Source organism: Protopterus annectens, chromosome 2.part2 (assembly GCF_019279795.1).
Source record: "Protopterus annectens isolate FY-2018-M chromosome 2.part2, PAN1.0, whole genome shotgun sequence".
Lineage (NCBI taxonomy): Eukaryota > Metazoa > Chordata > Ceratodontiformes > Protopteridae > Protopterus > Protopterus annectens.
Genome location: NC_056730.1, coordinates 715280114 through 715307251, shown reverse-complemented (window position 1 = coordinate 715307251; position 27138 = coordinate 715280114). Strand labels below are relative to the sequence as shown.

General features: G+C 39.5%; 1 protein-coding gene across 8 annotated transcripts in view; it reads left to right on the top strand.

The window, feature by feature from the left end:
* The window catches only part of CAST (calpastatin), a 1327899-nt gene that overhangs the window by 1172695 nt on the left and 128066 nt on the right, over positions 1-27138 (top strand). For all 8 annotated transcript variants that reach the window (XM_044064116.1, XM_044064117.1, XM_044064120.1 and 5 more), the window contains one exon: positions 11902-12009. In XM_044064116.1, coding sequence (XP_043920051.1) covers positions 11902-12009 — 108 coding nt within the window. The remainder of the gene's footprint in view (positions 1-11901; positions 12010-27138) is intronic.

Below are 27138 nucleotides of genomic sequence, written 5' to 3'. Positions count from 1 at the left end.
GAATCGGGTATCATAGCCCAAGCCCAGTCATCCAAAGACTTCTTACATTTTACTGGACTACTTGTACCTCTGACATATTCAGGTAATTTATCCCAAAATTGTGCCATCCTGTGTGTTAAGTAACCAGTTCTGTTCTGTTTTATTACATAACTCTAAACAGAACTTTAAATTATGTCTATATGTCTTTTGATCATTATATACTTCCAAGTCTAATAAAGACTGAAGACAAGAGTCTTTAAACACCCTATAGGCAAATAAAAGTCAACCCCTGATAAGTCTATAATAAAGTCCAGCTGAAACACCTCTATCCATATAGCGTAACTGCTTAATATCAGGTACTCTTTTTGCAAACTTACATTCTACTAATGATATACAATTAACTCGCTGTTTATTAAGAGTACAGAATACTGTTATTTTCTAAAATTGGTCTGTATATACGTTAAACTAGCTAAGATTGTAACCTCTCTCTCATTGTAAATATTTTGAGAATCAAAACCATCTCTCTCAATTCCTTATTACAGATGCCTGTCACATGATTTACCAAGATCCTTATATTAACTACCTTCCAGTAATCAAATGTAGATAATATGATAGCTCTCCTTAATTTTTGGTTAGTTAAATGCATGAAAGACCAACTGAACTAGTCCACTTATCTAAGTGTAGTAAATATCTGTTAATGTTAGTAAAATCATTTTCATTATTGGCAAAAAGGCCGATTTTACAGTTGTCAGTGTACTTAACCAAAGAACTATGATTATCAAGTGGAATGGAAGCAAAAACAATATTAAACAACAAAGGCTCAAGCACAGATCCCTGGGGAGTATCTGATCTCGCCAGTGCTGGATCTGCTTTTTCTTCCTTGAATCACTACTCATCAGTTTCTGCCTCTGAGTGAGTGATTAATCTACCTACACAAATATTGATGTTCCAATGCCAAATCAATAGAATAACAGTAAGTCAAAAGATTTGGTTAAATCCAAATAGATTGCACCTGTGCTAATTTCCATCTCCATAGTCCTAGAGATGTAAAATTAGGGAGTGTAAAATGACCTTTAAAAAAAAAAATGTTAAAGTACCAAACAATGCAAGATTATTTTCTTCAAGTATAATTTCACTAATATCTCTCTCAAAGCATTTGCATAATATTGATGTTAGACTTTCTGGAGAAAAAATTTTATTGCCATCTTATTTCCAGATTTAGGAATTGAAGTAATTATTCCTTCCAAGAACTTTGCACTCCTCCATTATAGATCATAGATCACTAAGTGATCTTTTATAGTAACCAGCAGAAATCCAGAAACACAATCTCATCCACTCAATATATCAGATTTAATTTTGTTTAAGATTGTCTCTTCAGTAATAATGGGACATTTTATCATACAATCACTTTACTTCCACAAATTGAGAATAATCACTTGTATCAATACCAAAACCATAAAAATAATCATTAAATGTATTTGCTGTCAGTTCATGAATAATCATGGACCCATGTACAAAGTAGAATTAATATGATCTATTTAATATGATCTGATGTTCATCGTGTTTCACTGTTGCAGTCATTACACTAGGGTTAACCTGCTGGCAGGCTACCCGCAGTCGGCCTGAATTCCAAAGTCTAGGTCCGGCATCAGTTGCTGTCGCCTCTTCTCTGACTTCAGTGCGCCAGGGGTATAAAAGATGTAGCCAGTGCCATTTTCTTCCGTCTTTCTTGCCGTGCGGTGCCCAAAGCAAAAACAGTTCACAAGTGCCAGTCGGCCGACTCCTGAGATTTTCAAAAACGAATTTCAGATCCGACGTCTTCCTTAAAGCTAAGTACCCCATTGGGGAAAATTTTTTCTTGCTCCAGTCCGATGTCAGAAAAAGTTAACAATTGTATTTCTTGTGGGAATCAAAAACCTCATAAGGATTTTCATTCTTACTGTATTCCTTGCCTAGGCCCTGATCATAACATTGCTAGCTGTCAGTTTTGTGCTAGATTTAACCAACGCACTATTAAGTGTCTGTTCAATTTTGCCTTTCATTACTTTGGCCAAAGATTCAATTGTATAATGCCATCGGAACAGCCGATGACCTGAGTTTGTAAAAAGTGCAAGGAAAAAGAAAAGGACAGGCATCCAAGGTCCAAAACAGACGACGAGGCTTCCGCTAAGCCAGTCGCCGGTTCTCAGTGAGGTGCTTTCGCAGCCCCTGGCGCCCGCTACCTCAGAGCCACAGGCCGCTGAAGACTCCCACGTGGAGCCAGCTAGGCCTCTGGATACTCAAGGTATTGGACCCTCGGAAACTATTCCCTCAGATGGGTCCAGAGCCGCTGAGCAGGCATCGGCTTCTGAGGGTGTTTTCAGACCTACACAGTTATATGTAAAGCCTAGTTCAGCTACCAAAGCAAAGACTAAAGCAGTTCTAAAGACAAACAAGTACAGCATCCTCCTGGACAGACTACCATGCCTGAAAAACAGATGCTCAAAATGGCCGAAGACCTAATTACCTTGATCAGGGGTTCCCATCCCCCTCCTGACAGGAGGCCTAGGCAAGAGACAGAATATGAATCTTCAGATCAGGTATCCATTTCCTCTGACTCCTCTTCTGAACAAGAATACTCTCTTCCTCCTTATGAGGATTCTGATGCTGAAGAATCTATCCCTTCAGCCTCACCGCCTGAGGACTATTCTTTTGGGGAAACCCTGCATACCATGAGGGAGCACTTCCACTGGGAGAGCCAAGACTATTCAGAATCTAAGAAAAGACTTAGAGATTTCCTTTTACTACCTCAGCACAGGCCTTTGGCTATTCCTCCTGTGTTAGACATTGTAGATGATGTATTTTCAGAGTCCGGACTTTCTTTTGACTCTTTACCTCCTGCCCCTGTTAAGCCAGACAGATATTACAGGGTACCAGATTCACATAAATTTATTTATAAAAACCCTGCTGCTGACCCAGAAACTATTTCTCAGGGCCCCAAAGGGGTCAAGGCTTCTACTGCAAAAAACCCTATCCCCTCTGATAGAGATTCAAGGGCACTAGACAGATGGGGGAAAAAAGGTTTACACTTCTGCTACTTTGGCAGTGAGGGCTTTAAATTATCAATTTCATATGCTTAAATATCAGCAATACTTACTGTCACTGCTAAAACAGAAAATGTCAGATTCTGATTGTGCAGAAAATAAGGAAATGCAGGATTTATTGCATGCAACTGAACAAGTGGGAAAGCATACATTGCAATGTGGTTTTGATTCTCTGGAGTCCTCTTGCAGGGCTGCAGTTACGGGTTCTGTCATTAGGAGGCATGCTTGGCTAAAGGAACAGAATCTGCCTGATCATGTTAAAGCAAAGTTATTAGATGCTCCATTACTGCATGATACCTTATTTGGTGTTAAAGCAGAGGAGGTGTTGAAGAAAATGGAGGACAAAGCGAAATCTATGCAAACAGTAAAGGATTTCTTACAGGTACAGCCACCCAGGTTTAGCAGGAACTGGCCTACAAAGAATTGGTCCTTTCCAGTGTCAGACAGGCCACAAAGAGGCAGATACAGACACCCCAGAGGCAGATCACAGCCCCAGAGCTCATACAGGCCTAAACAGTGGGGTGCTTCTACCTCCAAAAGCAGAGAAGACAAAACACAGCCATACAGAAAACAGTCCCAATGACTTTCCTCTGCCAGCACCAAGCACTTATCTTTTGGCAGCCCCCTTAGGGGGAAAACTAGCACTTTTTTCTCAAAATTGGCACATGATCACCCAGGACAAATGGCTACAGGTTCCACTTTCACACTCTGCCAAGGCCAAAAGGTATGCCAAACTTGCCACACAACCAATGGGCAGAGGCACAAAAACAGGTTTCATCCCTCATGGACATGAGGGCCATTCAGCAAGTACCACAGCAAGAGCAGGGACAAGGATTTTACTTAAGACTTTTCTTGGTACCCAGAAAAGACAAAGCCTGGAGACCAATACTGGACCTGTCTATTCTAAGTACATTTCTGGGCGTTCCAAAATTCAAAATGTTGATTCTGCAGCAGCTTCTGCCCATGCTGGGCAAGAAGGCTTGGCTTGTATCTTTGGACCTAAAAGAGGCATACCTGAATATACCAATCAGACAATCTTGCAGAAGATACCTCAGATTTATAGCTGGCTTAATGCACTACCAATTCTCTGCACTGCTCTTTGGCTTATCTACTGCACCCAGGGTCTTCACAAAATGCCTGGCACAAGTAATTGCATTTTGCAGACAAAGAGGAATTCAAATATATCCTTACTTGGACAACTGCCTTATTCAAGCAGAGAACGAGTACATTCTACTAAGGCATCTGGCGTTTGTAAAAAGATGACTAATTTGCCTAAGGTACACAGTAAACGAAATCAAAACTAGTACCCTCTCAAGAGATAATATTCCTGGGTGCAAGCTTAAATACAACTGCCCAGATGGCTTATCTTACACCAGACAAACAAAGGCAACTGACTTCTTACTTCAAAATGTTGACAACAAAGATCCAGTTATCTGCAAGAAAAAATCTGCAGGCTTTGGGCTTCATGACATCCTGCATTCTGCTAATTCCATATGCCAGACTGCATATGAGGAAACTACAATGGTATCTAAAAAGTGTTTGGACTCAACGTTGTCACAGCCTGGAAACATTAATTACCATCATTCCTTGCCTGCAACAGGAGTTCCGATGGTGGGCACAGGCCTGTCACCACAACAAAGGACAGCCATTCACCCAACCCACAGCCAGGCGGTCAATAACAACAGATGCTTCAGATTATGCCTGGGGGGCCCACATGGCAGGAAAATGTATTCAGGGCACATGGGCCACAAGCCAAAGTCACCTTCATATCAATCAAGAAGAGATGCTGGCTGTTCAGAATGCCCTGACAGCTTTCAAGGATCACTACTGATAAGAACGGACAATACTACAGTCATGTGGTACATAAACAAACAGGGAGGCACTCATTCCTATCCCCTTTGCAGACAAGCCATGACCTTGTGGGACACAGCATTGACTTATCAGGTACACCTGCAAGCACAGTTCCTGCCAGGAAAGAAAAATACTCTGGCAGACTAACTAAGCAGAAACCTCACGGATCCCCACGAGTGGAAACTGGATCCACAAGTCTTCAGCATGACAGTAAAGAAATGGGGATGCCCAGACATAGATCTATTTGCCTCCCCTCACAACTGCCAACTACAGAGATTCTGCACAAGGACATATCACAATCAAGCATGGAAAGTGGATGCTCTATCATTCAGCTGGAAAACCCTAACAGTATATGCCTTTCCTCCTCTACCTTTCCTCCCCAAGGTACTCCTAAAGGTCAGACAAGAGAAGCCAAAAATGATTCTGATTGCTCCAGACTGGTCCCGCCAGCACTGGTACCCAATCCTAAAGAGCTTGTCTCAAGGCACAGCCTGGGCATTGCCTCTAATTCCTCATTTACTGACCCAACGAAACAATCAGATCCTGCACAGCCAACTCAGAACCCTAAATCTGGCAGCATGGCGGATAATGTAGCCATTCAGAACACACCTCTCTCTAAAGTAGTGATGGGTGTTATTTTGGAGGCCAGGAGGCCCAGTACCAGAAAATCTTATGCTGAAAAATGGAAAAGATTCTGTGCTTGGAACCAGGCACAAGGAATTCTCACGTTTGTACCAAATATCCCTCAGATTTTACAATATCTAACTGAGATGCTGAGCAAAGGCCTATCCTTTTCATCAGTCAAAATCCATGCCTCTGCCATTTCAGCTCATTACAATACGGAACCACCAATTTTTTCACATCTGTTGTTAAGACAGTACCTCAGAGGGGCCAAAAACATAAGACCTCCAAGGAGAGCACCCAATACCTGCATGGGGTCTCAATTATGTCTTGGAAAAACTCACACTGCCACCTTTTGAGCCAGCCAATACTGCTGAAATAAAGTTCTGATCTTGGAAGACAGCTCTGCTCCTAGCAATAACCTCTGCAAGACAAGTCTCAGAGTTACAGGCACTCATGGCTGTGGAACCTTTTATCATTTTCCATCCAGACAGGGTTTCTCTGAGGACGAACCCGACATTTATGCCTAAGGTAATGTCCAGTGTGGCCCTTAACCAAACTATTCATTTGCCTACCTTTTATCCAAACCCACAGAATAAGGGTGAGAGACTCCTGCATTCTTTGGACATACACAGACAGCTACGCTTCTACTTGGACAGTACTGAAGCTTTCAGAAAGACTGAGCAACTCTTACTAGCATAATGCTGCAGGATCACAAGGAAAGGCTATCTCAAAGCAGACTATTTCAAAAAGGATAGGCCACTGCATTTGTCTCTGCTATTCACTTCGTGGCAAATCAGTGCCTAAGGGTATTAGGCCTCACTCAACCAGAGCAGCAGCCACTTCAGCAGCCTTCCTCAGAGGAGTACCAACCAAAGACATTTTAGAGGCTGCAACTTGGAGTTCAGTGTACACTTTTACCAAGCACTACCACTTACCTCTGTACTCTAAATCCAGAGCAGGCTTTGCCACTGCAGTTCTGCAGGGCCTTATAGCCTCTCCTAATCCTGTTTAGACCCAGCCACCCAACCTCAGCTTTGGGATTCAACCCAAGTGTAATGACTGCAACAGTGAAACACGATGAACATAGTACCGTTGTGTACCTACCATAAATGTAGATGTTCCAGTGTATGCACTGTTGCAGTCCAGGTTACCCACCCACCATCCCCCTTTACTTTGCTGGGACGTATCTGTACTTCTCTATCCTATACAACCTATGTGGTGTATTTGCTTGTAGATGAAGGAAATGTTTATTTTTGTGCATGCATACTTATTTTTTCAGCCTACCAATTTGGGGGTACCTGACATCTGGGGCAAGAAAAACTGAAGAAAATGGCGTCAGCTGCATCTTTTATACCCCTGGCGCACTGACGTCAGGGAAGAGGCGACAGCAACCAATGACGGACCTAGACTTTGGAATTCAGGCCGACTGCGGGTAGCCTGCCAGCAGGATAATCCTAGTGTAATGACTGCAACAGTGAATACACTCAAACATCTACATTTATGGTAGGTACACAACTGTACTTTTTATTCCTGAAATAATTAATATACTTATATTTTTTGTTTGAGTTATCGTTTGCCAACAGATTTTCATTTTTTTTTTCATTTCTTATACTTAACAATATTTCCTTACTTCTCCACCTTAACTTTTTTATTAAACTTATTTGGAAATTACAGAACATACATGAAGCCCTCTTTATCCTATTTATATAATCTATTCAAATAATAATTTTTGTTAGTCACGTAATGTTAGCTTCTTTTTTTGAGCTTTCTCATTGGCTGTTTAGACATTTTGGTGGGTTTGCTTTAAAAATACTGATTTGATTTTACTGAGACATTTCGGAGGAAATTCCATTTAATAAAGAAGGAACAAAAGTGCTAATGAAATCTTGTTTATTTAGTAACTACATGGAACTGTTTTCCTGTTTTTTATCCTGTGGTATTTATCCTCCATGTTTTCCCAAGGTGTTTTAAGCAGCTTGTATTGTTTCTTTGGTCAACGGTTCTTGTGAAATTATAATTCGACCATATTTTTGGAATTTATTGTTGATAACAAGTTGTCTCAACTACATTGCTATACAGTAGAGATTCTGTATTGGTATAACCACCAGCAACTGAATCAGCCATCTCTATCCAGTCCAAAGATAGCAAATTGCTGTTTAACTGATAATAATTATTTAGACTATAATTATAATGGTTGGTTTATACTGCAGATTTATCTTTAGCAGTTATTTCAACTGAGAAGGACAAATAATCAGTAAATTCTGGAGGCAGAGAAACCTGAATATCTTCAATTAAATTTAAGATTATCCATATCTTACAAGTCTGGGATATTACTATCTCAAGTCAGTTCCAAAATCAGTTCTGTAATATATAGTACTTGAATCTCAATACATTCTCTTTCTGTAATATGTAGGTACTTGAATCTCAATACATTCTCTTTCACAATTATTTCTTGTATTTACTTGCCAGTTTTTGTTGGGATAATTAGTCACCTATCAGTACCTGATTTCTATAATCTAAATTCATTCATAATATTGGTAAATACTTATAGTAAGTATCTGAATCCATTGTAGGTGTATGAAAATGTTTGTGTCATAGGATCATTTAACAATATTCCATAGGCCTGGACTAATACATACTCCAACTTCGCGATAGTCTTTACAAGAAATTAAATTTCTAACCCATAAAGTTACCTCCCCTATCTCTCTTGCGTATTAAGCATTCATATTTGTTATATCCTGTCATTTGTAAATCAGATGAATTCCATGTCTCAATAACTGCAGTAAACTCATACCCCTCAGAAGGTACATTTTTAACTTTATTCCTTTATTCCCCAGATTTTGGGCTTTACAATACATACATTTTAAAGATCTTTTTAAATTTTCTGTTTCTGTTGCACAAATGGATCTTCTCATGTGAGCCACCCCCCCAAAAAAAAACATTCAGCACAATTTCTAAACAAGTCTGACAGAACCTTTGATCCATAGTAATTACATAAACTCTGTCCCCTGAAAACCTTTTTAAATCATAAGCATAATTTTCCCAGTTTTTTTAACAATGTTGTCTTAGCCAGTTATTAAATAATTTTACCTTTGACCACTGGTAATCCAAGCAACACGACCTATGGAGGATTTCCCATAATTCAAACTCGGAGTTTGAAGTTTCAAAATACTCCATTTCATTAAGAACTGCGTTTTTTCCTCTTATTTAATGGTGTATATCTGAAGTCATTACTACGTCATTGCAAAATAAATTTAATACTAGTCAGTTTAACCCTAGTTAACCTTGGTAAAAGATCTAAGCAATCAGTTAAATCTAAACAATCAGCGTCAACCCTCTTCACTAGGAAACTGTAATATACTCTTTATTCAATGATTTTATTTGACTAGTAATGCATTTTATAGTTGAGTTCTCTGTTACCAGTCCTTCAGAATAACATACTTTTCCAGAAATAAAACCAGGCTCTTTGTTGTGTTTATTAATATCTCTGTCTTCACTAATTAACCTACCCAAAGCTCTTTTAAGCTTTCTTACTCGCAAAGTCACATGCCATCCTTCATTTCTACCATTATGCCATCAGAAGAAGAGTTATATGAAATACTTCCAGTTATAGAAGACTACAGATTTTTTTCATCCAAATTTTCTGTATTCAAAACAGAGTCATGTTTACTAGAGTGAATCAAACATTGAAGTTTACTGATATTAGCCGAACTATGTTCAGCTTCAGTCTCCTTTAATAACCTAATAGAATTAGGAGATAGAAAAACCACTAATGGTGTAAGCCTCTTACAATTCAAGCTACACCCTTCAACCAAAAAATCTTCACTCAAATTATTATATTTTCTTTGATCTAAGTTTCTTTTCTTATACCTGATATTGGTTGCATCCAATGTCAAATTATGTAGCAAAACACTCTGAAAAAATTTCCGCAGTAACTAAAATTGTATTATCATAATTTACCACAACACATTTTGAAACATTAGAACAATCAGATTTGTTAGTACAACAACTGTGTACTCCCTTTATTACAGCACGTTCTAAGTCAGTTGTATATATTGTAAGTAACACACGACTTGACGATTGGGTGGGTGATAGATGTCAATTCTCATACCGAAAGGGGAAAACATTAGGGTCACACTTTTCACATTACAAAAAGATCATGTGCCAGATCATCACCTATCATCAAACTACTCTCTCCGGGGAAAAACTAGTGGGGTGTTACCCGTGTGGGCATTGTTCCTTTTGCAAATTTATGTTTAAGACCAAAAACTTTACCAGCAAGAATACAGGTAAATTATTTGACATCAACTGCTTCGCAAATTGTGGAACTGATTGGGTCATTTATTTGGCCACATGTACATGTCAAGCATTTTACATTGGACAAACATCTAGGCAGTTTAGATGTCGGATATCCAAACATCTAGGAGACATCAGGAATGCCAGAATGACTAATGCCTTGTATAGGCATTCCTTGATTCACAAAACAGCTAAATTCCCATTTACAATTATAGATAGAATTTTGGGAAACAAATCCTTCAAAACAGGGTGGCACAAACCTACTAAACACAAAAGAAAAGAAATGGATAATCAAATTGGGTGGTCTTTTTCCACCAGGTCTGAATGATAAATTGTAATATTGTGTTTATAACTTGGGGGTTGTGCTGTGTATTTTTGAATGCAATTTACTATGTTTTTTATTTTTGTTTTTTTATTTTTATTTTTGGGCATATTGCATAATTTTACATGATTTATGCACATAAGATCTATTTGCACTACTTCTAATCAGGTCTTCTTTACAGGAAATTATGTCATTTATTGCTTCATTGGACACTGTATTTAAATGCAGTTCTTGTGCTGCCTAACCATGTATAACCACTGAGGAAAGCTATATGCTGAAACCAGTCTGGTAACAATAAAAATTCTCTGCTTCAATTTCCTGGTGCTGGCCCCTTTTTGTTTTCATTCAGTTGTATATATCCCTGAAAGAGAGTACATAACCAATGGGTTATCCACAAAAAAACTTTAGACTCGACCACATCTATTTTCCTAGTTTGTTCACGTTGTTCCCTATTAACAGATTGAAATAACACTTGATGAACTTCATTTCTTCTAGTAGATTTGTCAATGTGGAACATTTACTGACATTCTTTTTCTTCACCCCCAACTCTTTTTCCTATTAACTGGGGTTTTAACCAGCTTAAAAAGTAAACTTTTCCTGGCTTGCTTTTGACCATTATTTTTATTGAACTTCCGAATGATCAGCCTTATCTCCCTTGTTTTCATCCTTACTTTCTCACTGTCCTTACTTTTTATGTCCGACTGCAAATAAATATCTAAATTCAGAAAGGGGCCTTAATCCTGGTCCATTACTGCATGGGCATTCAGTTTGAGTTAAACAATTTACTGTTTAAAGTTTAACTTAAATCTTCCAAATGCTTACAATTAATTCATCTATGTTCTAAATAAGAATTTATTAACAATACCCAGAAATTATACATTTACCCAATTATTTATGATTAATCAAATCTTTAAGAACATATGAATTTAAAGAATCCGTAGAAATCAGGTACAAACTCTTAATTAAATTTTTATATTTTAATCTCTCTGCCCAAATAAATAAGTTGTTAATAGCCTATAACTATTTTAAGTACCACAACACTCAAGCACCACTAAATAACAGAATATGCTTGTGAGTGGAACAGTTATAGTTCAGCACATAGTCCCAATCAGGAAGTCAAGCCCCCCCCCCCCCCGTTAAAAAACACACACTCAGTTCTGTAGTCAGTTAAATTCAGAGTTTTCTTATAACCATGGTATTTATTTGTAAGTTATTAAATAATTTTTTATGCAATTGTATGATTTTAATAATCATATAATTTTGGTAGTCAGCTGATTTTTAGTAGTCATGTGACCGTAATAGTTATATGATTTGAATATTTACATATCATTGTTGATGTGGATTGTGTTACTTCCAAGGAAACCTAATCTATTTGTGGACAAAGATGCTCAACTTTTTGTGGCTTACACATCATTGTTTTCCTGCTGTTCCTTCTGAGTACTTAATAATCTGCTCTGTTTTTACTTTCCAACCATACTTAGTTGTAGTTCCCAGCACTGCATCTTTTTTTACAAATGTTGACCCTCCTCCTGTAGATTTTTTTATCTGAGTTTGTCAATACCAAATTATAATTGTGTAAAAGTGGCACTTAATACTAAAATAATTTCTTTCAGAATTAAAAAAAAAAAAAAGTTGTTTAAAGCAATTTGGCCTTGTGTGTGTTTTTTTTAACTGAGGGAATATTTTGTTAATGCATGTTAACTGAATGAATTCATACTCAGAACATTTTATTTGTTTGTTGAACAGAAATCAACAAGTGAAAATGATGCAATTGATGCACTTGATGCACTATCAGGAGACTTTGTCAGTTCTCCGACTTCCACGCCTCAATCCAAAGCTCAACCTGGCAGCCTGGTAAGTCTTTAACAGAAGGGTTCTTTTTCAAGAAAGATACTATCCATTTTCAGTACACAGTCAATCCATTTCAAGGTTAAATTGTTGTGGAGTCTAGAAACCAGTTGAGATCAGGAGAGAAATGGTGCTGGATGGGACAATGTTCCATCTTAGGATGCTCTGTCTCTCTCTCACTCGCACACACACACACACACACACACACACACACACACACACACACACACACACACACACACACACACTATGGAGCATTAATTGACCTACCTGCTTGTCTTTGGAATGTGGGAGGAACCAAATACCTCAGTGAAAACCTACATGGATCCAAGGTGAATATATATACTGTGTAAAGCCGGTGCCGTGGGATAGAGGGATAAAGCTCTGACTACGGTCAGGGCATCTAAGGTTCAATTAGCAGTTTGGTTGTCTGAGATGCTGTCAAGGAGGAATGGGTATGCCTATCCTGGGGGGAGGGAAATACATCCGGGTACTCCTGAGGGAGAGGCAGGGTCCATGATAAGAGGCATAGTCATATGTGGGAGAAAGGGAGGGACGAGAGGGTAGGTTATACCATAAAAAATCCTTCCCCCTCATAGAAGCAATTACCAGGGACTTCCTTAGGTTCCACACTGGTCCCAGCCCGAAAAAAATTGGATTTAGTCTGAGGGATTATAAAGGTGGGGCTGGTAGACTTAGCAGTGAGCAGGGGTGATAGGATAGCATCCTGAGTGTATGAAGCAAGGGGGAGGTGGGTAGGGAATAACAACAATGGTAGTAAAATGTGAACTATATGCAGCCAGTACACCAGCTAGGATTTGAACCAAATAATGCGAGGCTGGACTGCTAACTGACACTTAGCCTCCTTGCAAGAAAAAACAGCTGTGCATTACACTATGAAGGCTACAGAAAACAGTAATTCAAAGTCATGTTCTCTGAAAGTGTGAGAGCATAATGGCAGTATTGTCTTTCTAGCACAAACATATCTTCATAGTGTACTATGTTCTGGCAGCCACCCTGTAGACTTGGAACACTGTTTTGCTGTTTTCTAGTTTGTTTTCTAATGCCAGATATTTCCTGAGAACAAAAAGGTGATTGTTCCATTTGTTCAGAATATGCACAACCATAGTGGCAGTAGGACTGAATTTAATGGTGTGTTACTGAGTGATAGATAAGGACAATATTTTACAGTTATTAAAATAATGAAATTCAACTTTTATTTTCATGTCTAATTTCATTCTGTTTTTTGGTAAAATTTTTAGTATGTTTATAAATGAGCAGTCTAAAAGCAGGGGTGAAGCAAAGGGGGCCACTTCCCTGGGATCAAAGTGTTGGAGAATGCGATCGGCCAATCCCAGTCCCCATTTAGTGCATTACTGGCTTTTAAAATCTGCATTTATGGTCAAACCTGAATGCTGTAGTGCTCCTTGTGTGGCCTAAACTCTATCAAGTAGTTTTCTATAGTTTAAAAGAATAAAGATTTTTTTTACTAAAAATTGAGTGATGTAGTACTAAAAACTTTATGTTATCAGAAATGCCAAAGTCCATCAAAATCCCCTGGTTTTTTTTTTCAGTTTTCAGATAGTCCAAATTTGGGATTTACTTGCATTTTTCCCAGAAAAAATGAAAGTCTGTGTCACTGATCATAATATAAAGAAAAAACATGTTTTTTCTAAATGAGAAGTAACAAATTCTTTGAAGTAATGTGTTTTTTGTGTACAGTCTGACCGTCTTAATTCAGAATTTCATTGTCTGTCCATGAAAAACAGCAGTAATATTTACTGCATATGTGGTGTTACTGTAGAACAGTTGAGTTGGGGGTGCTCACAAATGGACTTTTTCATAGCAAGTCTTACAGCTTTGAAGGTGTGTGCAGCTTTTTTTGCAGACTGATAACTGATCGTTTCCTGGATGTCAGTGAGTGGCACAATGAGTTTAAGTATTCATTGTGGCAGTTGAGATGATGTTTCTGTTCAGTGGATCCAACCAATTAGATTTTGCTAGTTGTCACTTAATCCTCTTCTGGCAACATAGGATAGTGACTGTGAGCTGCTTATGAAATTTGGCCCACAGTCTTGGGTTCAGTTCCCTTATTCTCCACTTGGATACCATGTTACTGAGCAAATCACAGCTATATCAGTACGTTTCCAAAACCTTTGCAAAGAGACATTTGCTAAGTGTGCTTAGCCAACTAATCAAAATATGTAGCTCATCAGGCAGTTTGCATGTTGAAGCTGTTTTGCCTTACCCAGATTAACTGTGTCCGTTTGTTTGTAGGTAACCATGATTTAGCTTGTAGCAATTGTGCACCTTACATTTTCCTTCTTCCTGCTTCTTTTTTAGCCATCAACCTGTGTGTACAGCAGATCAGAATCATACAGTGATAAGGGATCACTGCAAGAGAAAACAAATCTGCCTTCTCCCAGCATGCAGTGATGATTTTATTAAGTGGCATACCACTCAACTACAGATTTTCACAGAATGCTCAGATTTTTGCCTAATACTTTTGGTTGGTTCCTCAAATAATTTGTGTTTTTTGACAAATCACTGGTATGATCTAAGGAATAAAGTTACTAAATAATGACAATGTATTTAAGTTTCAGACTTCATAGCCTTCAGAAAGATGCATTCTAACACAAATCCTGTTATTCTAGCAACCTTCTTAGTTTGCAACAATATTTAAAATGTGTAACTATTTTGGGACTTTGTCACCCTATTATTTCAGGCTTTGTCCAGATTTCTTGCACTAAGAGGTTGAGAGGTATGCTAAGTGGGAGGGTGAAAGGGTGCAGCTCCCCACATGATGGTTCTCTGAGGTTTTATCCCATGGAAAAAATGGTTTGAGAATCATGTCAAGCAGTGAATTTTATTCAAAGCAGCATTCAAAGTCTTTGATTTGCAGTTAGTTATCCTATAGCATTGCTGATATCAGGCATAATTGGCTAAGTCAGTGTTTCTGAACTGGTGAGGTCAACTTCCATGGAGGGACCAATCTTGGCTGTTTGCAAGCTCAAGCAAGTCTTAGAATTTTGTTTATTTAAATGTTGAACTGTAATTATTGTTTCAGTGATGGAATCAGACTAATTGCAAAAGAAAAAAAAATACTTTCCCAGGAATTCATTAAAGGCTGCACAGCTTATGCTACAAATGCCCTTCCGGTGTGATGTGCTCGTTTGCGATTAATAACATGCAAAGAGGTAAGACTTTGTCATAGGCTGATAAGATTGGGGGGAGGCACAATGGTTAAGACATTTATCTCACAGTAAAGAGATATAATGTTTGATTCTCCACTAAGGGGAAATTGGTTAGGCTTAAAATGATCCACAAGGGCAGCTAGCCTAGTACTTTGAACCTATGAAGCTATAATTTGTATGCTTCTTGAACTGTAGTTATTACCACAATGTGCAGATCATAACTGATCCCCAGGATTTCTTCAGTGATTGGAAAGAGATGATTCAGAAGAAAACCATTATAGAGTTTTCTTGAATTAATGGTGGTTGTGCTGCGGTAGCGTTGTCGCCTCACAGTATGACATTGTCCTGTTTGATTCTCAGCTAGAGCGTCTTCTGTGTGGATACTGCGTGAATGGGCATACCTTTATTGAAGGTTGTGCGTCAGGGCTGGCAACTCGGCATGTAAAAATCTACTGTTAATCCTTAGCGGACCGGAGTTCCGCTGTGGCGACCCCTAACCGGGAAAAGCCGAAAGACACAAACAAACAAAAGAGTGAACAATGCTTTGATAATTTTCCTACAGCTATTGTATTTTATTTGTATTTTGGATAGAACACTGAACTCCTTGGACCTTGTGCAGCTTCAGGTTAAGAGCATTGTCTGGTTGAATGACTTGCTCAGAGTCACATGGTTAGGCAGTGTAGGCTAAGAGAATCAAACCCTAGACCATTGGACCACAGGGAATGGCTAGTTAACAACTCCATAATCCATAGTGCCAATAACCAGACAAATACATATATTCTTTCTTGAAAATTGAGAAATTGGCATTCCAAACTCAGTTGAATCTCTCTGTCCTGTTAAAGAATATGCTGAAATAGGTTCAGTACCTGTTTTTATCTGCTTGTTGCTTCTGATTGTCTAGATACCTCTACCTGTAAGTTACTCATTGTCTAGGGCACGTAGTTTTAGCTATTTTGTGGTGAAAGCTCATCATTCAGCACCCTTGGCTTTCTGTGAACTAGTGAATTCCATTTTAAATCGTATTGACTTCCGCCAGAAGCGTTTCGGAGGTCTGGGATCTTTGATGTGAGGAGAACTCATTCTTCTCTTACACTAGATGGAGATCATGTTTCAGAATTAGACATCAGTTTACCTGTCTTTTTATGAGAAGCTCTGATCAGCACTTCCAGTTTTGTGTCTTGCAAAATGATTTTCCTGTGAAATACTTCCATTTCATTAATCCTAGGCAAAGATGACAAGCTTGTTACAAACCTAACATGCCTACATGCTTGCCTCTGCATTATTTGCTGTTAAAGAAAACTGGCAAGTCCATTCCTTATCCTCTTAAACCTAATTTTGATAGAGGAGTAGCAGCCTTTACTGTGTTTTAAGGGTACCTTGACTTTTAGGGTATCTGCAGTACTACACCATGTTCTAATGTACGTCAGAATGACTGGTTTGGTGTCCATGGCTACCTGAAATAAACCTGTTTACCCTTCCTGAGTTACTGAACTTGGAAGTTATTCTAATAAAGTCAAGGACCTGCTGGCAGAGATTTTTTTTTCAAAGGAGGTACACTGTTGCATTGGTGCTCACTATTGACTCAGCTCTTCAAAAGAACTTCAGACAAGCCTGCTTTCCTGCTCACCCAGCTTCCTCCATAAAGCCACAAACAAGGTTTGCTACTTTGGGATTTATTTTTTTTCCCCGCAATTCACTTGGTGGTTAAAGATAAGTAGGAAATACAGAATTTTCCACACTTCAATTTATACTCAGTTGTGAAAGATAACTATGAAAAGTAGAGTGTAGCCCTTCCTACTTTTATTTCTTCATACTTGCCAAAATAATGTCTAGTCAAGAAGAGATATGAAGATTAGGGTAGGCCCAGTAAGAAACTGCTTTTAAATTCTGAGAGGATGCCGCCGTCTGGCCAGAGTTTCTAATGACACTGTAAGGAACTTTCTGGCTGAGATATGTTCAAGGACAAAGCCATGAAGTTATTTTTTGTATTCTAAATTTGTTTGCTGAGAATATCTACTTGGAGGTTCCATTTCACGTCGAGTCTGGGGAGTATTGCTCCAAAACATAAATAATAGTAATATAATATGTTTAAGCAATGAAGTTACAAATAATTCAGTACGTGAAACATACCTCTGAACCTTTCCAGGCTAGAATTATGGACAAAGGCCCCAAAATAGACCCTTTTTAAATATTGCACTTATAAACTTAAAAAGTTTATAGAATAACAGGCTTCATATTGTACATTTTCTGACGGGTATGAAGTCTGAAACTCAAATGCCTGTAATTATTTAGTGACTTAAGTTCTCAATGATTTGCCAGAAAGCAACAAATTTTATGAGGAACAGACCAAAAATATGAGGCAGAAATCTGGATATTTTGTGAAAATCCAGACAGTTGACAGGTATGAATGTAAAACAATGTACTGAAAATAGGACAGTGTAAATCTAAATTGCTACAATTCATGATATTTATATAATGATTTTACTATAACACAAATACAGTGGTATAGTGATGTATAAAGTTATTTGTTGTGTCGGTCATAATAGAAAATGGCAAAGCCACAGTACCTATCTCGAGATAACAGAAAATTGTTCATATCCGTGTATGCTGCTGAAATAAACAGAATGAGTTTAGTATATAACCATTGTGTACAACAGAAATGTATAGATAAGATGTGAATTGGAGTTGAAAGTAAACCTTGTATTTTCAGCAGTCATGTTATACCACACTCGCATTTCCATAGATTGTATAACTATATAGTACACAGTAAGGTCGAGCTCATGTAAATTATGTGTGCCTTTTTATGTTGGATTAGAGAACAGTCTAAAATTTAGTTTACACTTTCTTTTTTTAATGAATTATGTTAATGATAGTACTAAATACCTTTGTTATGACACTTTCCATAACTGGTGGATTCCAAGCCAGTAGGCCAGACATATGCAGCTTATATCTTCTACTCTTGAAACAGATTATTAGAATCTCCAGAATGGAATTAAAAATTTTCATTGTACATTTTAACACTGTATCATTTCCGGTCCTTGAGTTTTTCGTGTATTGGATTCCTATCCCAGATCTCTTTCCAGTTTGATTGACTTCAGCCTGAGCCGTTTTGCTGGTCCAGGGTCTTTGATGTGAGGAACCCTTTCTTCTCGTTCACTGTGACAGATTTAAGGTTTGCACAACCCCTCCGGTTCCTCCAGCACATGCGTTATGGTTCGGTGGTTATGATCCCTGTCTGACAGCTTCAGGATTTGGATTCACTCTTGATATCCAATCACTGTCAGTGTGGAGTTTATATGTTTTCATCAAGTCTGCATAGGTTTTTGCCAGATTACTCACATTTTTTTCATCCCCCGTAAACTTGCTGAAAGATTGGCTGCTATAAACCATCTATACGTTTTGTATATACCCTTGCCCCTGTGGCCCCCATCATTGTTGAAAAGGATTTGAAGATCATTTCACTTACCTGATTAACAAATTCATGTTGAAAACTCTGAATCTTCCTGTTTTCACCACTGTCTCCATTTTTTTTTAGATCTTGTCTAATAATATTTAAATATATATATATATATATATATATATATATATATATATATATATATATATATATATACTATATGTACTTGAATTGACCTCTTCAGATCTGTTTATTCTAGTTTTTGGTCTCATTCTTTACTGCTGCCATCAAGCTGCTTGCACGTCTGGTCCATTTGTACTTTCATACTCCTGGCATTGGTAGAAATCAGGGGGGAGAGGCCAGAGACGCAAACCATTATCTTGCATGAGATTTGGGAATTTGTTGTTGCCTCTAAGAGCCTTCCCCCTTTGGGCAAGTAGGCATATTGCAGTGTCTGGGCTGTCTTGAGTTGCAGAGGGAACACAATTCCTTACATAACTCAGCTCATCTAAGTTGTATTCACTGTCAGGTTTGCTTCCACAAGTCCCTGTGTGTTGGAGCGCTGCACTGGGCCTTTCTCTGCATGGCACTTTTTTGGGCTTGATTTTTTTCTCTTGGCTTTACTGGTCATCAGCTTTTCTTCTCCTCTAGCCAGACTACTAATCCATTTGTTTTCCAGGCAAGAGCTATGCAGGACCTTTGTTCTTGTTGTGAGCTTTGAGCAAATAGGTAGTGAGTGGGACTGTCAAATGTACGGGTGAACTGGATTTTCTTCTTTTAATCCTAACTACCTTGTGCATACCCAATTAGCACACAGGATGATGTGCAGTGGGTACAGTGAAAAACTACCACTCTTTTTCTGTGACATAGCCTGCAAATGTCTTTGCCTTTCGGAAGATGCACTTCTTACATAATGTCCTTCTATATCACTATTGCAGTATTCTTCACCTAAGGGATCTCCTGTTAATGATAACCCAACATCCAGCCAGTATACCAAAGCCTTAACCTCTTGTAGACACTGTATATCACACACGTGCTCCCCGCAGAAGACATAAGGGATAAAAGTGATGTACGGACATAAACACTCAGAAATGATTTACCTCCAGTCTGAACATCATTATTCTATGTTGGTCAGAACTCTCTTCTGCTGGGTACCAAGCTGTTTTTCACTAGGCAGATGTCCTGCAGAAAAAGAGACATAAAACTAAGAATATAAGGATCCCCAGTGTGAATGGCAGGATTTCACTCGGGGGGGGGGGGGGGTGTAATGCTTTAATGGCCTTGAAGCCTCCTCAAATGGTGTCTTTTCCTGCCCCCCCCAGTCTTTCCACTGCTGTTAGGAGGCCTAGGGAATTGGATTCCTCAGATGAGGATTTGGATTTTTGCAGTTTGGAGGAAGAAGATTCTTTGTATCCAGACTGCCCCTTGGAAGAGTTGTTGTTTGTAAATACTACTGCCTGATTGCTGGACTGTTTTAAGTGGAACTGTTCCCAGGTCTATGACATTCAAAACTGGTACTGTGTGCTCCTGCAAATGGAGTCTCCCAAACCATCAGCTGTCTTTTCTGTTTTGGCTGCCCTTTTGGATACTTTTCCTGGAGCCTTTTTAGCTCCTGACTTTCAGCATCCTATGGCAAAAAAATGTGATAGGTTTCTAAGGAGTGCAAATTTCTTTACAAGTGCCCTTCTGCTGATCCTTAAGTGAATCACTTTCCCCTGACAAGCCCTCTAAGTTGTTGCCATCTGCCAAGCTCCTTCATGCTGATGAGGATAGTCGAGCTACAGAAAGGTTAGGCAAGAAAGTTTATACTGCTGTCATTTTTTCTTTTAGGGCCATTAACTACCATATTCTTATGACCAGGTGTGTTTTGGCCTTCCTTTTCCAGGTTTCTAAGGTAGTGTCTGACCTTCCTGATTGTGAAGGGAAGGCTTCTGCCCTTTCCCTGTTAGGGTTCACTTCCCAAGTTGCCCATCAGTCAATAAAATGTAGCTGATGCCTTTTCCTGGTCTGCTCCCTTTAGTTCAGTGATGAGGCATTATTCCTGGCTATATCTTCAGGCTTTGCCTGGTTATGTCAAGGCCAAGCTTTTGGATGCACGTCTGGATAACAAAAGTCTTCTTGGGAGTGCAGCTGCTGACTTATTTAAGTCCCTTCATGATAAAGTTAAGACCTTACAGGAACTTACTTGTTTTTCCTATTCTGAGGTTTGAGAGGCACTATCCTTTACAAGTCTACCTTTGTTTGGAGAAAGACTTGTCCTGCGTCCTAAGAGTAAGAAGGGTTCTGTCTGTGTTCTCCCTGCCAAGTCTACTCAGAGTCTTTCCTCCCAGAAACCTTATTTTCAGGATAAGCCTGGTTCTATTTGATATTTGGCCTTCCCTTACCCTCTGCCAGGTCCTCTAGTCTCTCCACCTTCTCTTATCTCCTCTAAATTGTCATCGGGATCAACAAAGTTTCTTGAGTTTTGTCAATTGCTCGTCAGGGATATTTCATGGTTTGGAAAATCCTTCCTCCCTTTTCTGGCATCCGTCAACCTCCTTTAGAACAGCTTCCTTATTTTCCAGATGTTCTGCAATCTCGCTTGGATCAGGGCACCATTCAGCTTGTTCCTTCCACCAAGGTGGAGAAGAGGTTTTCTACCAGAATAGTTTTATTTCCCTGGAAGGAGGGTGCATGAGGACCCATTTTGGATCTTTCCCTGGTCAACACTGACCACATCTCTTTGGATGTTGTCCCGTCACACCTTGTTTCCACTTTTTCTTCTTCCCCGCACCTTTATGGTGTCTCTTGATCTTAAGGATGCACACCTTCACATTTCATTCATCCTCTCTTCAGGAAATGTTTACATTTCTCTGTTTCTTTCTTGTATTTTTCAGTTCTCTGCTTTGCTCTTTGGCCTTTCTACTGCCCCAAGAGTATTCACTAAATGCCTCACTCCGGTCATTGCTTTTTGCAGACTTCAAGGTATTCACGTTTCCCCTCTCTAGAGGATTTGCTTATTCAAGCTCCTTCTCCCAGGAGTCTGTTAAAGGATCTCTAGCTTACTATTCATCTGTTACACAGTATGGGGTTCACCATAAACCTCCAGAAATCAGTTCTGATGCCTTCCCAGGATCTGTTTTCCTTAGATGCAGGCTTCAGACCGTTCCCATTCTGGTATCTCTTCCTGCCACTAAGGTTCTATCCCTGGCAACCTTTTCCAGTCTCTTCTTCCTCTGTCCTCTGTCACAGCCAGGGAATTTCTCAGGGGTCTGGGATTTATAGCCTCCACCATCCCATGCTCCCTCTCATCAGGCTCCATATGAGGAAATTTCAATGGTACCTAAAATAGGTGTGGCTCCAACATTGCCGTCCGTTGGAGTTCCCTGTTCCTTTTCTTCCTTGTCTCAAATTCAAGCTTCAGTTGTGGATTCATCATCTCTCTCTGTCAATCCAGGGCTTACCTTTCAGGCTTCATTTCCTGCTCGAGAGCTTTGCATAGATGCCTCAGTCATAGGGTGTGGAGCTTCTTGTGCCCCATTAAAGGACCAGGGTCTCTGATTTCTTCTTCAGAGGGCAGATCGTATCAACATAAAAGAGATGAGGGTTGTACTTTTGGCTCTGCAAACTTTTCATGCCCTCTTTCATCCTGGGCCCTTCAAGGTCTACACTGACAATACCACAGCGATGTGGTATGTCAGCAAGTTTGGGGGAGGTGAAGTCCTATCCTCTCTGCAGACTAGCACTTCAAGTCTGGGATTTAGCTGTCCAATATCAAGTGACTCTTCAGACAGTTTGCATTCCTTCAGAAGCACAATCTAGTGGCAGACTCTTTGAGCAGGTCCAGAACAGTTTCATGAATAGATACTTAACAGAGCTATGTTCCTGGACATTGTCCATCAGTGTGGTATTCCTCGGGTAGATCTTTTAACTTCACCTCTGAACAGACAGCTTCCTTTATTCTTTTTCAGATTCCCTCTTCCTCTGACCTGGAAAGTGGATGCCCTGTTTTTTCATTGAAAGGGAATGTTTCTGTGTGCCCCCCCCCCCCCAACAAGCTTTGCACAAGATTGCAGGATTCTCCCAAAATATTACTGTTGACTCAGTTTTGGCCCAGATAGCATAGGTTCCCCCTTCATTCTCACTTGGCTAGAGACAGTTACCATAAGTTACTTCACTGGATTCTCACACTAGACAAGGTATTTCTTGTCATCCTCACCTTTCCACTCTTCAAATGACACTCTGGGTGATATGGTTTTTGATCCCTTTTAGGCATCTTTTATTTGAGGACTTGCACTGCAGGAGGCCAGGATACACAGTACCAGAAAATCCTGTATGTTCAGATGGAAAATATTTTCTGTCTGGTGCCTCTCTCATCATCATGATCCCTTATCTGTGAGCGTTTCCTCTGGTTCTGCCTTATTTGTGTGATCTGCTCCATACAAGGTTTGCATATTCTTCTGTTAAAGTTCAGTTGTCAGCAATTTCTGCTCGTCTAACTTTGACTCTTCCAGTCTCTAGGTTTGAGGACAAACAATTTCTTAGACATCCTTCATATCAGGCCTTCCAGGAAGCCTGTTTCATCTTCCTGGGACCGTAACTGTGTTCTTGAAAAGTTGATCCAGGCTCCTTTTGAGCCTGCTTCTTCAGTTTCCCCACAACATTGTACTTGGAGGACTGTTCTTCTTTTCGCCCTTACTTCTGCAAGAGGGTGTCTGAACTTCAGGCTCTCGTGGCTATTTCTCCTTTCTTACTTTTCCACAGAGAAAGTGTGTCTCTTTGTACTAGTTCTCCTTTTATGCCCAAGTTGGTCAGTGAGTTGTCCCTTAATCAGTCTGTTCATCTTCCTTCCTTATTTCCTTCTCCGCAGTCTGCCACTGAGAAGGTTCTTCATACCTTGGATTTGCATAGGCAGCTCAGATACTATTTAGATAAGACTAAAGTCATTTGCATAGGCAGCTCAGATACTATTTAGATAAGACTAAAGTCATTTGCATAGGCAGCTCAGATACTGTTTAGACAAGACTAAAGTCATTTGCATAGGCAGCTCAGATACTATTTAGATAAGACTAAAGTCATTTGCATAGGCAGCTCAGATACTATTTAGATAAGACTAAAGTCATTTGCATAGGCAGCTCAGATACTATTTAGATAAGACTAAAGTCATTTGCATAGGCAGCTCAGATACTATTTAGATGAGACTAAAGTCATTTGCATAGGCAGCTCAGATACTATTTAGATAAGACTAAAGTCATTTGCATAGGCAGCTCAGATACTATTTAGATAAGACTAAAGTCATTTGCAAATCTAAGAAGCTTTTTGTTTCTTTTCATGCCAGGACCTCCCGGATTAATAAGGCCATTCCTTTCGGTTCTTCTTTTCATAACAAATGTATTTCCTCATTTGTAAAGGCACATTCTGCTAGGGTGGTTGCCACGTCTGGTCCCTTTTTCAAGAGTTTGGATACAAATTCCATCCTTGAGGCTGCTGCTTGGTCTTCTGTTCATACCTTCACTAAATATTACAAGTTGGATGTCATTTCCAGGGCCAGAGCAAGCTTTGCCAGGGCTATCATGCATGGATTTGTAGAGGGTTCTTCTGTGCCTTCCTTCTCCTCCTACGATTCCTCTTAGTTAAGAAAAGAAAATTCAGATGCAGGGCAAAAGATGATGCTGCCCCAAAATTGGTACATGGAGTTGAACTGCCCTGTGTTGTATTCTGCACTGACACAATACCCTCTGTTCTTGGCACTATTTCCATTGCATCTGGCATCTGAGACCTTTGCAGTGCCGCTGTCACAAACCATGGCATACATCAGCCTGGGTATAAAGACTGAGACATGGATGAGCCTTTTTTTTTTCATTCTTTGCAGGCTTTGTCATTGCCATCATTGACACTGTTGATGCTGGTGCAGCCAGTATGAATTTACCTGGTGTCATAACAGCATCTGCTTTGATGACACTTCTACAGATGTAAGTATTACAGTGAGCAGGGGACATACAGTTCTTTAGCCCCTGCCATGCTACTGGCTTTGTACCAGAATCTGCTGCAGTTCTTCCTCCTTGAGGAGGCCACAGAGACACTCATGTTGTCATCTGAGTCTTCATAGCCCTCCCCAGAAGACCATGAAGCAATTTGCCTTCTCTGTGGAGTTGCTCATAACAAATATGGATGATGATAATGATATGGTTTACCCTGAAACACCCACCCTGTGATCCCATATTCAGACAATTCCTTTCCCTCATGCAGGAGAACTGAGTCAGCCCAAAGACTTTATCCCATCCCCAAAGAGAAGTAGGCTTATTGGTTTTAAATCTTCCCTCCTTCTGTGTGGTCCCACTATTGACCTGCCATCAAGATTTGCTTGGCACCATCCTGACATGGTAACCCTGGCCCCCAAGAAACGTGACAAGTAATTAAACCAGACCCATGATTTGGCAGTCTGGTCAGAGACCCTAAAATCATACCCAGTTGATGCAGCAGCAGCTCTAAAGAGGATCCCAACTCCACACAGCCCTGCTGTCTGTCTACTGTAGAATGAGTCCAAGATGATGGATAGCTTTGGGAATCACATATTCATATCCTTCACTCTGTCGTTGAGGATGATAAACCACTTTGCCCATATGATCTGTTTTCATTGATAACCCTGAGATAAATATTGTGTGCAGTAGAGGAGTTAGCAAGAAGCCCACAGAAAGAAAAATTGAAGGCCGAAGCAACTACTTCCACAGTGGTGCCATCCACTTGGTCTTTATCATTTATACCATGGCAGTGGGTTTGGCCAGAGCAGTGGAAGCAGGTATAGCAATGCACCATAACGCTTTGCTCAGATTAACAGACTTTGCAGTGGGCACCAAGGTAGCCTTCTTAGACTCCCCATTTACAGTACATCTCCAGTTCAATACCTCACCCTTTTCAGGATTCCCAATTTACACCTTTTTCTGAATTACTCTGTAATAGCGGAAGGGTGTTTATTCATTGCAAGTCAAGTGTGTTTACAAAAACAAGTATGACGCAGTCTCTTCTTCTTGGGATAAAAGTGCAAGGGAGACCCCTGAATTTGATACATTTATTTTATTATTTATTTATTGACATTTGTTAACCGGGTTAGTCCAGCTGGGCCAGAGATCCTTTTTCAGTGGAGACCCAAGGAGAAAAGCTCCAGTTACAGAAAATTTCAGTTTAGTTTACAATTCAAAAACAATTACTTTTAGCAGTACAAGTCAAAGCAATTCACTGTGATAAGTTAAGAGGTATAATAGGGTAAGATAAGTAACACAAAAAAGTACTGTACTTCAATATATATATATATATATATATATATATATATATATATATAAATTTTTTTTCCATATGTGGTGTGGTAAGGTTTAAGTAGTAGTATTATAGGAATAGTATAAATTGTGAGGTGTGAGAGATGAGAGTGCATGAATGGGGTGGAAGGGATATCTGGAGGTGTAATATGATGCTAGTGTAAAATATGTGGGGAAAAATGTGCTGAGAGGTTGTATGAGATTGTGGAATAAAGAATAGTATTGGAGTTAGAAAGGGAATAAAGAATAGTATTGGAGTTAGATAGGGTCATGACAAGTACACGTTTTGGTCTTTATAAAGTGTAGTCGGAGTTCTTTCTTAAATTGTATAGAATGTCTAATGGAGTGTAAGTGGGATGGAAGCTTATTCCAGGCTTGGGATAAAGTGGATTTATATAGTAGTTTACCAATAGTTTTTTTGGGGTTGGTAGATGTCAAGGAGTTGTTGGTTTTAAGTACGAAGTGTGTGAGTTGGAGTGTAAATGGATACTATGGAGGAGAGAGCAGTGCAGGAGGATGGTTTATAAAGTATAGAGTGAATAATTTGAAACTGAGATAGGAGTTGTTGAGGGAGTTCTAGCCATTTGTAGTGAGTTGAGTTTGAGGCAGTGGTGTGAGTTATGTGGGGAGTTTGTGTTTGAATCTTGCTATTTTGTGGTAGGTTTGTTGGAGTTTGACCAGGGTAGTGAATGACTGAATATTCGTTAGTATTGTGGTGGCATGGAGAAGGGAGGGGAGTAGAAAACCCTGTGCCAGGAACAGTCTAGCATTAGAGGTAAGGAATCTATGGTTTCTGTAGAGGATGCCCAGTTATTGGTGAGTTTTTTTATACTTTGAAGGATCTGTAGGTTAAATTTACATTCATCATCAATGATGGCACCTAGAAGCTTTGTGTGGGAGTCAGGTTGTATGGTGGTGTTGGAGGATGAGATGAGAAAGGCAGATTTTAGGTGAGAGAGAGAATGTGGGAGGAATAGCAAGAGTTTTTTTTTTTAGGGTTCAGAATGAGTAAATGATCAGCCAGCCATTTTTCAACAGATAGAAAAGTGTCCTGGGTAAGAACCTGAAGGTCAGAGATATTTTTGGAAGTGCAGATAAGAATCGAGTAGTCAGCATATTGGATTAGAGCAGATTGTTTTCAGGAGGTATAAAGTTCATTTGTAAAGATATTGAACAGGAGGGGATCCAAGATGGAGCCTTGAGGTACCCCGGTTGTCACTGGGAGGTAGGGTAAGCAGGAGTTGAGCCATCG